This window comes from Schistocerca americana, chromosome 10, assembly GCF_021461395.2.
Source record: "Schistocerca americana isolate TAMUIC-IGC-003095 chromosome 10, iqSchAmer2.1, whole genome shotgun sequence".
NCBI classification, from domain to species: Eukaryota; Metazoa; Arthropoda; class Insecta; order Orthoptera; family Acrididae; genus Schistocerca; species Schistocerca americana.
In genome coordinates, this window is record NC_060128.1 from 188,434,496 (window position 1) to 188,446,721 (window position 12,226).

General features: G+C 39.6%; 1 protein-coding gene across 2 annotated transcripts in view; it reads left to right on the forward strand.

Annotated features, from left to right (window-relative positions):
• LOC124552435 overlaps positions 1–12,226 on the forward strand; it is a 68,312-nt gene that overhangs the window by 42,241 nt on the left and 13,845 nt on the right. For both annotated transcript variants that reach the window (XM_047126707.1, XM_047126708.1), the window contains exon 4: positions 12,094–12,179. In XM_047126707.1, the coding sequence (XP_046982663.1) occupies positions 12,094–12,179 (86 nt within the window). The remainder of the gene's footprint in view (positions 1–12,093; positions 12,180–12,226) is intronic.

Below are 12,226 nucleotides of genomic sequence, written 5' to 3' on the forward strand. Positions count from 1 at the left end.
ATTTACAAAGTTACAATATAGGTTATAAATAACAATCGTGTAAGGCTGCATTACACTCAATGGTAACTTAGTCATTGGCTGTTCATAATGACTGAGTGGATTTGCTAATGGCATGCAGGCTGAAGTCAGTCAACATGGGGCAGAGATAACAGTGTAAGATGTATGTACAGCGTGACAATTATTGAACTATATGAAAAAAAAACATAAATTACAAAAACTACAGTGTGCACACACTTTACTCAACATGTAAATGCCACTACAGATATTTGGATTTAGGTTATGACATGTTCAATATGCCTACCATCATTGGCGATGATGTGGTGCAGATGAATGGCGAAATTCTGTATGACCTGCTGAAGTGTCGGAACATCGATCCTGTCGATGACCTCCTGAATGGCTGCTTTCAGCACAGCAATGGTTTTGGGGTTATTGTTGTACACCTTGTCTTTAATGTAGTTCCACAAGAAGGAGTCGCATGTGTTCAGATCCCGAGAATATGGTGGCCAATCAAGGCCCATGCTAATGCCTGCTGGGTGCCCCAGAGACAGAATGTGGTCCCCAAAGTGCTCCTCCAGGACATCAAACGCTCACCTGCTTTGATGGGGTCAAGCTCTGTCTTGCATTAACCACATCTTATCAGAATCAGGGTCACTTTGGCTAATGGGGATGAAATCACCTTTCAAAACCTCCATGTGCCATTTGGCAGTCACCGTGCCATCAAAGAAAATCACACCGATTATTCCGCAATTGAATATTGCACACCACACAGTCACCCATTGAGGGTGAAGAGACTTCTCAATCACAAAATGTGGATTCTCAGTCCCCAAAAGTACCAAACTGCCAATTTTGCTTATTGATGAACCCATCCAAATGGAAGTGGGCTTCGTCACTAAACCAAACCATGCATACGCTTACTAATTCCCATGGTGCCCTTTGGCCAACCGTGCAATTTGAATGTCCTAACACAAACCATTCAGAAGTTATGACGATTTTATTTTATATAGTTCAATAATTGTCACCGTGTACATCATAGGGTAACTAGTGAACAGTATAGCATTGATTGTGATAATCCATTTTACATAGTGTACTCTAGAGTGAACAGTGTACATCACAATAGTGGCTTACATACCTAAAAATGTGTACTAATAGTAAGTTAGGGGAAATTCCTAAAAAGAGTCATAAAAATTTCTTATTTCTGATGTCCATTTGTTCTCTAGAGTATAATTTTCAGTTCCTCTTTGAAGCCACTATTATAAGTCTTAATTTATTCTAAAGCATCCTTCTCAATTTTATGTAGTAATTTTAGTCAAACATTTATAGAAACTGTGAACCATACAATGAGAAGTTAATATCTCATTACATTGACTTAAAGCTGTGAGCGGGAACTCATTTTGTATGCCACCTTATAAGTTTGCCTTCTGGGACAAGTCATCTAAAGTAAATTAAGTACCTATAGAGCAAAAGTAAGCAAGGAATCTCAGAATTGTTACCCTTGTTTCACAGAAAAACTGCAGTGGAATGGTTAGTGTCAGTGCCTCATGTGTGGAAGTACCCAGCTTTGTTTACCAGTACTTCCTCAGTTTTTTCTGAAACAGGGAGGTGTGGATTGGGATCCACTCAGCCTCGTGAGGCCAAATGCTGAGCTTCTCAAATAAAGGAGCAGTGGTGCCATAAGGATTCATTTACTGGCAATAACGACCAGAAGGAGTCATGCTGATTACATGTCCCATGTACAGAGATCACTCCTTGTGGTGCCTCGTAGGCAGCAGTCGGTGAGCCGGAATAACCTGTAGACCTAATCTGTGAGGAGTGTGTATGTTTAAATTTGAAAGAAAATTTATTCCTTTATGGTTTTTGTTGTTAATAATAAAATTAAGTTTGCAATTAATTGCAAGTTACACAATCCTGATAAAAAACAAAAATAATTTTTGCATAGACTTTGTCTCTTGCTCTAGGGTTCAGAGAAGAGTTATTTACTCTGACCAAAAGATATTCAACAAGCTCCCAACACAAAGTGAGAAATTGGGAATCCCATCCAGATCAAAAGAAAATAAAAAATGTATATCACCCATAAATAACTTAGACACGAAGGTGAATGGTAGAGATGTTGAGTCATCAACAGGAACACAAACAAGGCTGAAAACTTAGTAGCTTTTGGAGCTACAGTGCACACACAAACACATGAATATACACACACCTGCACACACAGGCATCTGCAAGGGTGGTGGAGGGGGAGGGGAGTGAGGGGTGGAAGGAAAAGGAGAGAGCAAGAGAGTTCCGCCTTCATTGCAATACTGAAACATCCAGGCAGATTAATATTGTATCCTGGACTTGGACTCGAACCCAGCACCTTAGCCAATGCGGGGAAGTGCATTACCACCTGAGCTATCTAAGCGAAGCTCAAGAATCTTCACTTGTGTCAGTATCTTGTCTCTTACCTCCCAAACATCACAAAAGTTGTCCTACACGTTTTGTGGGACTGGAATAATGCAGTCACAGGGCTATAAATTCTGGTTAGTGCGCCCAAACAACAGTGTGGCAAACTGGAGAGACAAGGCCTGGTTCAGTCAAATCTATTCTACCAATCAATATGAGGGTAGATTTAGGAGACATCCCATGTTCACCTAGTCATACAATGACTCAAGGTTACATATTACTAACCAAAATAAAAAATATAGCTTTTAAAACACATTTTAGTCAGCTTTATTTATGTCAGTGAACATTACAAAATAGAAAATATGAAAGTCATGCTATAACTGCATTAATGTGATGTGTTGCACCCTGTTCCTGCTCCTCAAGGTGTGTTGATCTGACATTTTTGGGGGGTTATTGTTGTACATATGCAATAGGTTTTTCTCAATTGTTCTCACTTTTTTTCTATTTCAGATTTTTAATTTTCAGTTTCAACCTAGCATAGCAGTAATAGCAGTAATTTTTTGTGAACTTTTCTAACTATTTTCTAACTTATTGAATATCTCAGATTTGATCATATGAGTATGTAATTTCAGATCATTGAATAAAAAAGCTGGTGTCTTTATTCATATATATAATATGAAATGATGAAATCTGCATATAACATTGAAATATCTTTACTGTTACTGTTTAGGTGTCAAAGCAATCTACATTAAAAATACTGAGTGTGTAACTATCAGCTGTTTGAAGTACGAAAGGTTTTGTATATTTCTTGGGACAGGGCATATTTTAAAACTCATGAAATCAGTTACATCAAAAATGGGAATTTTAGGTTCTGCCTTACGGCAGGTCTTGTCATGGGAGAAGCCTCATTGGAGAGGTCCACTGCATGAGCATCTGGGGAAGTGATTCTGGTGGTGGCTTTCCATTGCCTTCCACTGATGAGGATGAAATGATAATGAGAACAACACAACACCAGTCCGCGAGCGGAAAAAACATCTCCGAGCCGGCCGGGAATCGAACCCGGTCCCCTCGGCGTGACAGACCGCCGCGCTGACCACTCAGCTATCGGGGCGGACCTAGGACTGAAACTAGCCATAATAAAAAGTATTTATCACTAGATCTTGGCACTGAACTTTGGCATTTTTTTAAATATTTACTGGCTGTAGGGCACTACGTTGGAAATATACTATCCACTCGCAGTGATCTGACCACCTGTCAAAAGCCTGAATAGCCACCTTTGGCAGTGCAGACAGCTGTGAGACACAGAGAAAGAGAGCCAATATGGCTCTGGAAGACACCGACAGGAATGTGGAGCCATCCCGACTCCAGTGCTGTAGCCAGTTATGCTAGGGATCTCAGTTGAGGATCCGTGGTGCCAACAGCCCAATTGAGGTGATCATGTAGATTCTCAATTGTGCTTAAATCTGGAGAGTTTGGTGGCCAGGGGAGTACAGTAAACTCGCCCCGGTGTTCTTCAAACAACAGATATACACTGCGAGTTGTGTTACATGTTGCAGGTACTGCTCGCAAATGCTGTGGTGTCGAGGAAAAACAAACTGCATGCAGGGAAGGATACAGTCCCAAATGATACGTCGAACCTTGTGTTGATCCACTGTGCCTTCTAGAATGACAAGATGACCCAGAGAATCCCATAAAAACATTCCTCAGACCATGACACCCCCTTGATTGTTGCAGGGTGTTCACTTTCAGACTTTCATGCCAAGCACGCCAATGGCCATCTGTCTAAGGGAGCCTAAAATGTGATTCATCTGAAAAGGCCAGCTGTCAGCACTCAGTGGACGACCAGTTATGGTACTGGTATGCACATTACAGCCTTCAGTGGCAATGAACAGCAGTCAGCATGGGTGTGTGAACCGGACACCTGCCGAGGAGACCCATATGCAGCAACGTTCCCTGAATGGTCATTGAGGAGACACTGTCGGTAGCTCCTCAGTTCATCTGGGCAGACAGTTGCTCAGCAGTTGCACATCTATTAGCCTGTACACATCTCTGCAGCTATCGTTCACCCCTGTCATCTGTGGCCCATAGTGCACCACAATCGCCTCGACACCAGTTTTGGATAGTGCCATTTTGCCACGGATGGTATACAGGGTGATTATAATTAAAGTTAAACTTTCAGAACACTGTAGAAATAATACTACTGGTCAGAACAACGTCAAATTGTAATGGAGTATTATGGAGAAGGGGGAAAAAGTATGGCAGAAGAAGAAAAAATAGCGTGAAAATTGATCAATAGATGGCGCTATATGTGTCAGAATATGTAAATTTTGTCACTTTCATGTTCTTGTTGTTGTGGTCTTCAGTCTTGAGACTGGTTTGATGCAGCTCTCCATGCTACTCTATCCTGTGCAAGCTTCTTCATCTCCCAGAACTTACTGCAACCTACATCCTTTTGAATCTGCTTAGTGTATTCATCTATTGATCTCCCTCTATTATTTTTACCCTCCAATACTAAATTGGTGATCCCTTGATGCCTCAGAACGTGTCCTACCAACCGATCCCTTCTTCTAGTCAAGTTGTGCCACAAACTCCTCTTCTCCCCAATCCTATTCAATACCTCCTCATTAGTTATGTGATCTACCCATCTAATCTTCAGCATTCTTCTGTAGCACCACATTTCGAAAGCTTCTATTCTCTTCTTGCCCAAACTATTAATTGTCCATGTTTCACTTGAATACATGGCTACAATCCAAACAAATACTTTCAGAAACGACTTCCTGACACTTAAATCTATTCTCAATGTCAACAAATTTCTCTTCTTCAGAAACGCTTTCCTTGCCATTGCCAGTCTACATTTTATATCCTCTCTACTTCGACCATCATCAGTTATTTTGCTCCCCAAATAGCAAAACTCCTTTACTACTTTAAGTGTCTCATTTCCTAATCTATTTCCCTCAGCATCACCCGAGTTAATTTGACTACATTCCATTATCCTCGTTTTGCTTTTGTTGATGTTCATCTTATATCCTTCCTTGTCACTTTCATACACTCAGGAAATGTACAGGGAGATCATCATTAAAGTTAAACTTTCAAAACGCTGTACAAATAACACCACTGGTCAGAATGACGTCAAATTGCAATAGAATATTATTGGAGATGAGGGAAAACATATGGCAGAAGAAAAAAATAGTGTGAAAATTGCTCAATAGATGGCGCTTTATGTGTCAGAATATGTAAATGAAAACACCCATCATGTGCATGACCCACTGAAGTTGGTATAAACATGCCGGGTACACGGCTTTTCTTCCTTTCACATCGCCGTGACTGTCTCAATGCAGGATCGTGCTCTGCTTGTAAAGTTGTATTAAAGAATGATGACTGCGCACATGTTGCTCTGCAGACGTTATGGACAATGAAGGGTTTGAAGAAAGGCATTGGTCTGATGAGTGCTGTGGGTATGTGGAAAATGAATTCGAAATTCGAAAAGAAAAGTTCTTTTGGTGCGCAACCTGGTAGATGAAGGAAATGAATTGATTCGATATCAGTGGAAGCAGTGGCCCCAGCAAAGCAGGAGATGACAGATGGTGGTGTGGAAACATGTAGTGCACAGAGAATTGCCTGAACATTGGACATACCCATGAACACGGTGCATAAAATCCTAGCAAACATCCTTCTTTGCTATCCATTCAAAATTACCCATATGCACGAGTTGCTTCCTGTTGACCTGCCAGCAAGAGAGATCTTTGCTTTAGGATTTCTAGCTCGCATGAAAGTGGACAATGAAAGTGGGCAATGATTGGCCATGGAAGATTCTGTGGACAGATAAAGCCCATTTCCATCTGACAGGATATGTCAATACACAGAACTGTCGAAAATGGGCTAAGGAAAATCCACAAGGAAATCAACCAGTACCATTTCATCCTGAAAAGGTCACTTTGTGGTGGGCGTTTATGGCATCATTTATCGTAAGGCCATATTTTTTCAAAGAGACAGGTCCTTCCGGTCCTGTTACCTGTACCATCACTGGTAAGTGCTATGATTGTCTTTTGTGCAACCACATCATTCCAGCTCTCCAACAGCATGGATGTGTGGATGGGATCATTTTTATGCAAGATGGGACACCTCTGCACATTGCAAATCCAGTTAACCAGCTGCTGAAGCGCCATTTTGGAAATGCTAGAATTATCAGCTGCCATTTACCTACAGCCTGGCCGTCTCAATCACCTGATCTTAATCTGTGTGTCTTCTGGCTGTGGGGCTATCTGAAAGATGTTGTGTTCAGTGTTCCAATTGCAAACTTAGCTGCATTGAAGGCACACATTGTTCAGCACATTCTGAAAGTGACCCCAGAAACACTTTAATCAGTTGTGGAACATGCTGTTTCTCGATTTCAACTTGTTGCAGAAAATGGTGGACACTATATTAAACATGTTTTGCGCCAGTCACATGGAAATTAATAATCCGATTTGATTTTGATTGATGCTTTTTCTGTGGTTTTTGGCCTCAGGACAGTTAAAAATCGATGTGATTCATGCTTTTTATGTGGTTTCAGGACAACTAAAAACTGATGCAAGTGATGCTTTTTTGTGGTTTTTGGACTTACAGTACCATCTATTGTTATGTTTTGTAACTATTTATTTTTCTTCTGCCATATGTTTGCCCTCTTCTCCAATAACATTCCGTTGCAATTTGACATCATTCTGATCAGTGGCATTATTTCTACAGCGATTTGAACATTTAACTTTAATTATAATCACACTGCACTTTAGTCATGATGGTACATGAACAGTTTACAAACTTAGCCATTTTGGAAATGCTTCCAGCCTTCACCCAAAAGCCAATGATCATCCCCTTTTGGATGTCAGATTAATCACTCCGTTTCCACATTACGACAATGGCTGCGCTGTTTTCAGCATCTCTCAACACGCATTATACACCCCACTGCTAGTGCAGCCACCTGCAGTGTGTGAGTGGTTACTGCACACTGATGTTGAACATAGTTGTGGCCATATTGAAGTGACTGGACAAAGTATATAAAATAATACACTCTTGCTTAACTGCAGGTGTTGCATTCTAATTCCAATTGACACAATTATTTTCTCCCGTATTTTACTGCAATAATTCTAACGCTGATTCTGCTGGCTCACCACAGAATAATTATCACTCCCGACAGTCATGCAATGCTCCAATGCACAGGGAAAGAATTTAGTGTCATTCACTTGCACTTTCCATTAAAAATATTCTATTATATTATGGCAATGTCCGCCCCCGGTAGCTGAGTGGTAAGCGCGACAGCCTGTCAATCCAAAGGGCCCTGGTTCCATTCCCGGCTGGGTTGGAGATTTTCTCCACTCAGAGACTGGGTGTTGTGTTGTCCTAATCATCATCATTTCATCCCCATTGACGTGCAAGTCGCCGAAGTGGCGTCAAATTGAAAGACTTGCACCAGGCGAACGGTCTACCCGACGGGGGGCCCTCGTCACACGACACTTCATTTCATTTTTCTCGTTGTGGTAATTTTATCTTGTATAGCTATAATTAAAAAAACATTAAAAAATACCACAACATACATACAGAATTCCTTTAGTTGTAGAATAGCATTATATGAACACAGAAAGATTAGGCCAGCCACTTTAGAGAGTAATTTGACCGAGCAGGTTGAAAGCTGCCACTGTGTAATCATACAGTTCAGTTTGGAAAGGCAATTGTGCACTGAAGTTCACAGGCATGAAGCCAGGTTATAGTCTGAGTGAGATTCACATTTGTTACCATCTACCTACCATACCCTCCCCCCCTCCCCCTCCTGGTTTATAACTAGCTGTTGCCCCTGTTTTTAACATTTCCCAGACACCTAGGATTTTAATAACAATAAAATGTCATACTATAATAATAATAATAATAATTTGTTTATGTCATTACTTAATAGAATGCTTTAGCATAGCTTCCATGAAACTCCGATTCGGAGAGATATGTTATTTGAAAGACATTTTCAAGACACTTATTTCTCAGGCTACTTTATTCTGTGAACATTAGCTGAGAAATTTGGAAATTGGAATATTAAAGTATGGGAATGCTTACAGAAAAATTTTCTTTGGAAGCGAAGGGGGAAGGCGGGTTGAGTGCCTCATGACCCCCATGATGCTCTTCTTGGATCTGCACCTGGTGATTCATAGTGCAGAGAGCAATGCACGGCACAAATACTGCGAGCAGACTCTTCTGCCAGATGGCAGAATGACTCCTGGATATTTCAACACTTTACAGCCTTTAATTCTCTATTTCCAACATCCAAACCTTGTATCTCATTTTATCATCCATGCTAATATTGTGTTTTCTCCAGTTAATATTAGACTCTCCTTTTTTTCCTCTTCTTTTAATATTTGATGGTACTATCTTGCATGTTACATACATCCAATTGCTATATCAACAAAAGAACAATGAGCAAAATGCACTCCACAACTGATTGGTCTATTTTCTTAAGCACAAGCTATGTATACCTCAATGAGAGTCACTGCCACAGAGTGACCATATGGCAGTCCATTTACACAGGCCATGGGACCTGCTGTTTAAAAGCAAACAAAATGAAACTTATTTGACAGTAATTAAATTTGTCGAACTATGAGAGCAAATTTATTTTCTTCACACCTACACAAGTTGTGATGCTTAAATACCTTCTGAACATGGCTAATGACTGCTCAGTGGACATCTATTAACACTTATACCTGCTCTAGGACATGTGCTGAAATCGACTGACTTTTTTCACAAACTTAATTAGCTTTTACAAAAGGCTTTTCATTGCTTCAGGTAATGATATTAATTTAAAAGTAAAATCATTGTCTTCTATTCACTGAGGCTATATCAGCTTAGAAAAACAGTGGTTGGGCTAAAAGTACTTTAAAAAACCGATTAAAAACAGTCTTGACTGCAACAAAACATTTATTTACAATCATTGCCAATTTAAGTCAGAATGTGATCATATTCAGACCATTTATACCATTATGGTAGGCAGTGATGGTAAACAGAGCAGGTCTTATGACTCCACTGCTCAAATCAGCAGTTGATGTTCAAGGAATCAATAACAACTACTCCATTCCCTGTCAATGCCTATCATCATGGTGTAAATGGTCTGAAGAAGGTCACAATTTGACTGAAACCGGTAACCATTGTAAAGAAATACTTTACTGGAGTCAAGACTGTTTTTAATCTGTTTTTTGTAGTAGTTCATTTTAGTATGATTCCAAAGAAGCAATGTGGAAGATTCATTTTATGCCTACTACTGCAATGTGCATGCAAGCAGAATTTGGATGAACCAAATGGAAGAATTAGAAAAAATCAAAATATGTCATTAGTCAACAAGTTATTATTGTTCACCACTACTCTACATACTTGGCTAGACCACTATACAAATCTCGCTCCTATTCAAAAAGTTTCATTTGGTCAAACACTTCAGCCCAGTGGAATATATAAGCTTTCACCTTTTTGTTCCCTCACAAAGGGAAAAGCAGGTCTCATTATATACATTCAAGGAATTAGAAAAGTAAAAAATGACAAGTCCATTTCAGCTGTACGATGTGTGATCAAAAAGCTATGGAATTTTTTTAATTTTGTGGGTTTTATGCGTCCAGTTTTAAAAATTTCTTTTTATCTTTTTCATACACACATTCCTGATGTATATTTGCATTTTCAGCTGTTTTGAATATTTAGTTTATTCTTGGCAGTCAAGAAGGTTATATGCATTTTTGAGTGCTCAGTGAATTTCGACCTTAGAAAAAGATGGATCAAAGAATTAGCATTAAATTTTGCTAGAAAAAGGAAATAACATACAAAACTGCATTTGAATTTTGGTGAATCTACTATTAAGACACAAGTTTACAAATTTCTACACATTTCAAAGAGGGTTGAGAGGACGTTAAAAGACAATGACCACCCTGGACACCCTAGCACATCCATTCATGATGACATGGCAATGTGCAAGAATTAAAGAAAATCACTGAATCACCATCAGAGGGGTTGCTGATGATGTCAGCATATCCTCTGGCTCATGCCAAGCACTTTTTGGACATTTTGGGCATGAAACAGGTAGCACCGAAGTTTGTTCCAAGATTGTTGAATTTTGACCAAAAATGATATCATGTAGACATCGCCCAGGAGTTGCTGAATGAAATCAACTATGATCTAGAACTTCTAAAGAATGTTGCAATAGGTGAAATTGAAACCAAGGCCCAATTGTCCTGCCTGAAGAGCCAAGACAGAAAAAAAATCGACAAGTTTGATCATGTGTGAAGGTTCTGCTCACTGTTTTCTTCCATTAACAATGAGATAGCACATCATGAGTTCCTGCCTATGGTCTTACAGTCAATAAGGAATACTACCTGGAAGTTATGCACCATTTTTGTGAAGCAATCTGAAGAAAATGACAGGAATTGTGGCAAAACCAGTCATGGAAATTGGATCATGATAATGGTCCTGCTCACATCTCAATGTCTGCCTGTTCATGATTTTTTAGCAAAAAACAAACCGTTATGTTGCCTCAGCCAATGCATTCACCGAAAATGGTCCCTTGCAACTTCTTTCTATTCCCAGGGCTGAAGAGACCCATGAAAGTATGTTGTTTTGCCACCACTAATTGAACACAGAATTGCTGAAGGAGCCAATCACCTCAATGAAAAGTGAGTTCCAGAAATGCTTCCAAGATTGAAAAAAGTTATATCTGGAAAGTATCTGTGCAGTGTTAGCCATATTGGATATATAGTCTGTTGTCAGCTGTCAAAAAGGTTACATGTATTTTGGTAGTACTGGGGATAACTTATTTTGTATCAAAATGCAGCTGAGCATTTGTATGAAATATTGTTATAGGAACAGAATAAAGTGCAGTAAAGTATTAGAAACATTAAATATTGCTTTTGGTGAGTCCACTGAATGTAAAACAAGATTTTGCAAGTGGTATAAGCATTTTGAAGACCGTGAAGATGTGTGCAATGGATGTGGAAAAAGTGAAGGAAACGATCGTGAAGGATCGCTGAGTCACAATCACAGAAATCACTGATGATGCTGACATATCAACTGGTTCATTGCATGAATTTTTTTTGGATGTTTTAGGTATGAAACACTTTACAGCGAAATTTGTTTCAAAATTTTCCGATTATGAATAAAAAACTGTGGTGAATGCAAGTTACTCAGGAGTTGCTTGAGGCTATGCACACTGTAGTCTGCAGTTTTACAGTAGAGTACACCTCGAGTTCTTGTCACAACATCAAATAATCAGTAAGGGTACCATTTAACAAGTTCAATGCCTGAAGCAATCCAAAAGGGGGGGAGTGAGACTGCGTGGGTGGGAGGGGGGTTGGGGCCAAGTCTGGATCTGTGGTGACAGAATTTGCGGTTTTGCACCACTATAATGCACCTGTTCACACTTCATTGCTTGTTTGTGAATTTTCGGCAAAAAAAAAAAAAATTACTGTAATGATGCCACAGCATCAATATTCAAAACACCTGGCTTCATGTGACTATTCCAGAGGTGTTTTGAGAATTGGGAAAAGTGCTATGTAAGTGTATAATATCTAATGGGGACTATTAAAAAAAGAGATATATTACTGTAAAAGAATAAATAACCTTCTTTTCAAAAAAAGAAAAATTCCTGCTATTTTGTGAACACATCTCAGATTTCTGATTCCTCCCATAAATTAACAAATATGCTGAGAAATATTGTGTGTGTTTCAGCCTTGTTCATCACGCAGATCGTGTCTATCGTGGTGGCTGCCCTGGCGCTCATTGCAACCGTTCTCCTCTTTATTGGAGTGCATCTGGTAAGTTGAGTGGTGACATAAGAGAACCACGAGCTAAAGAGTTCACA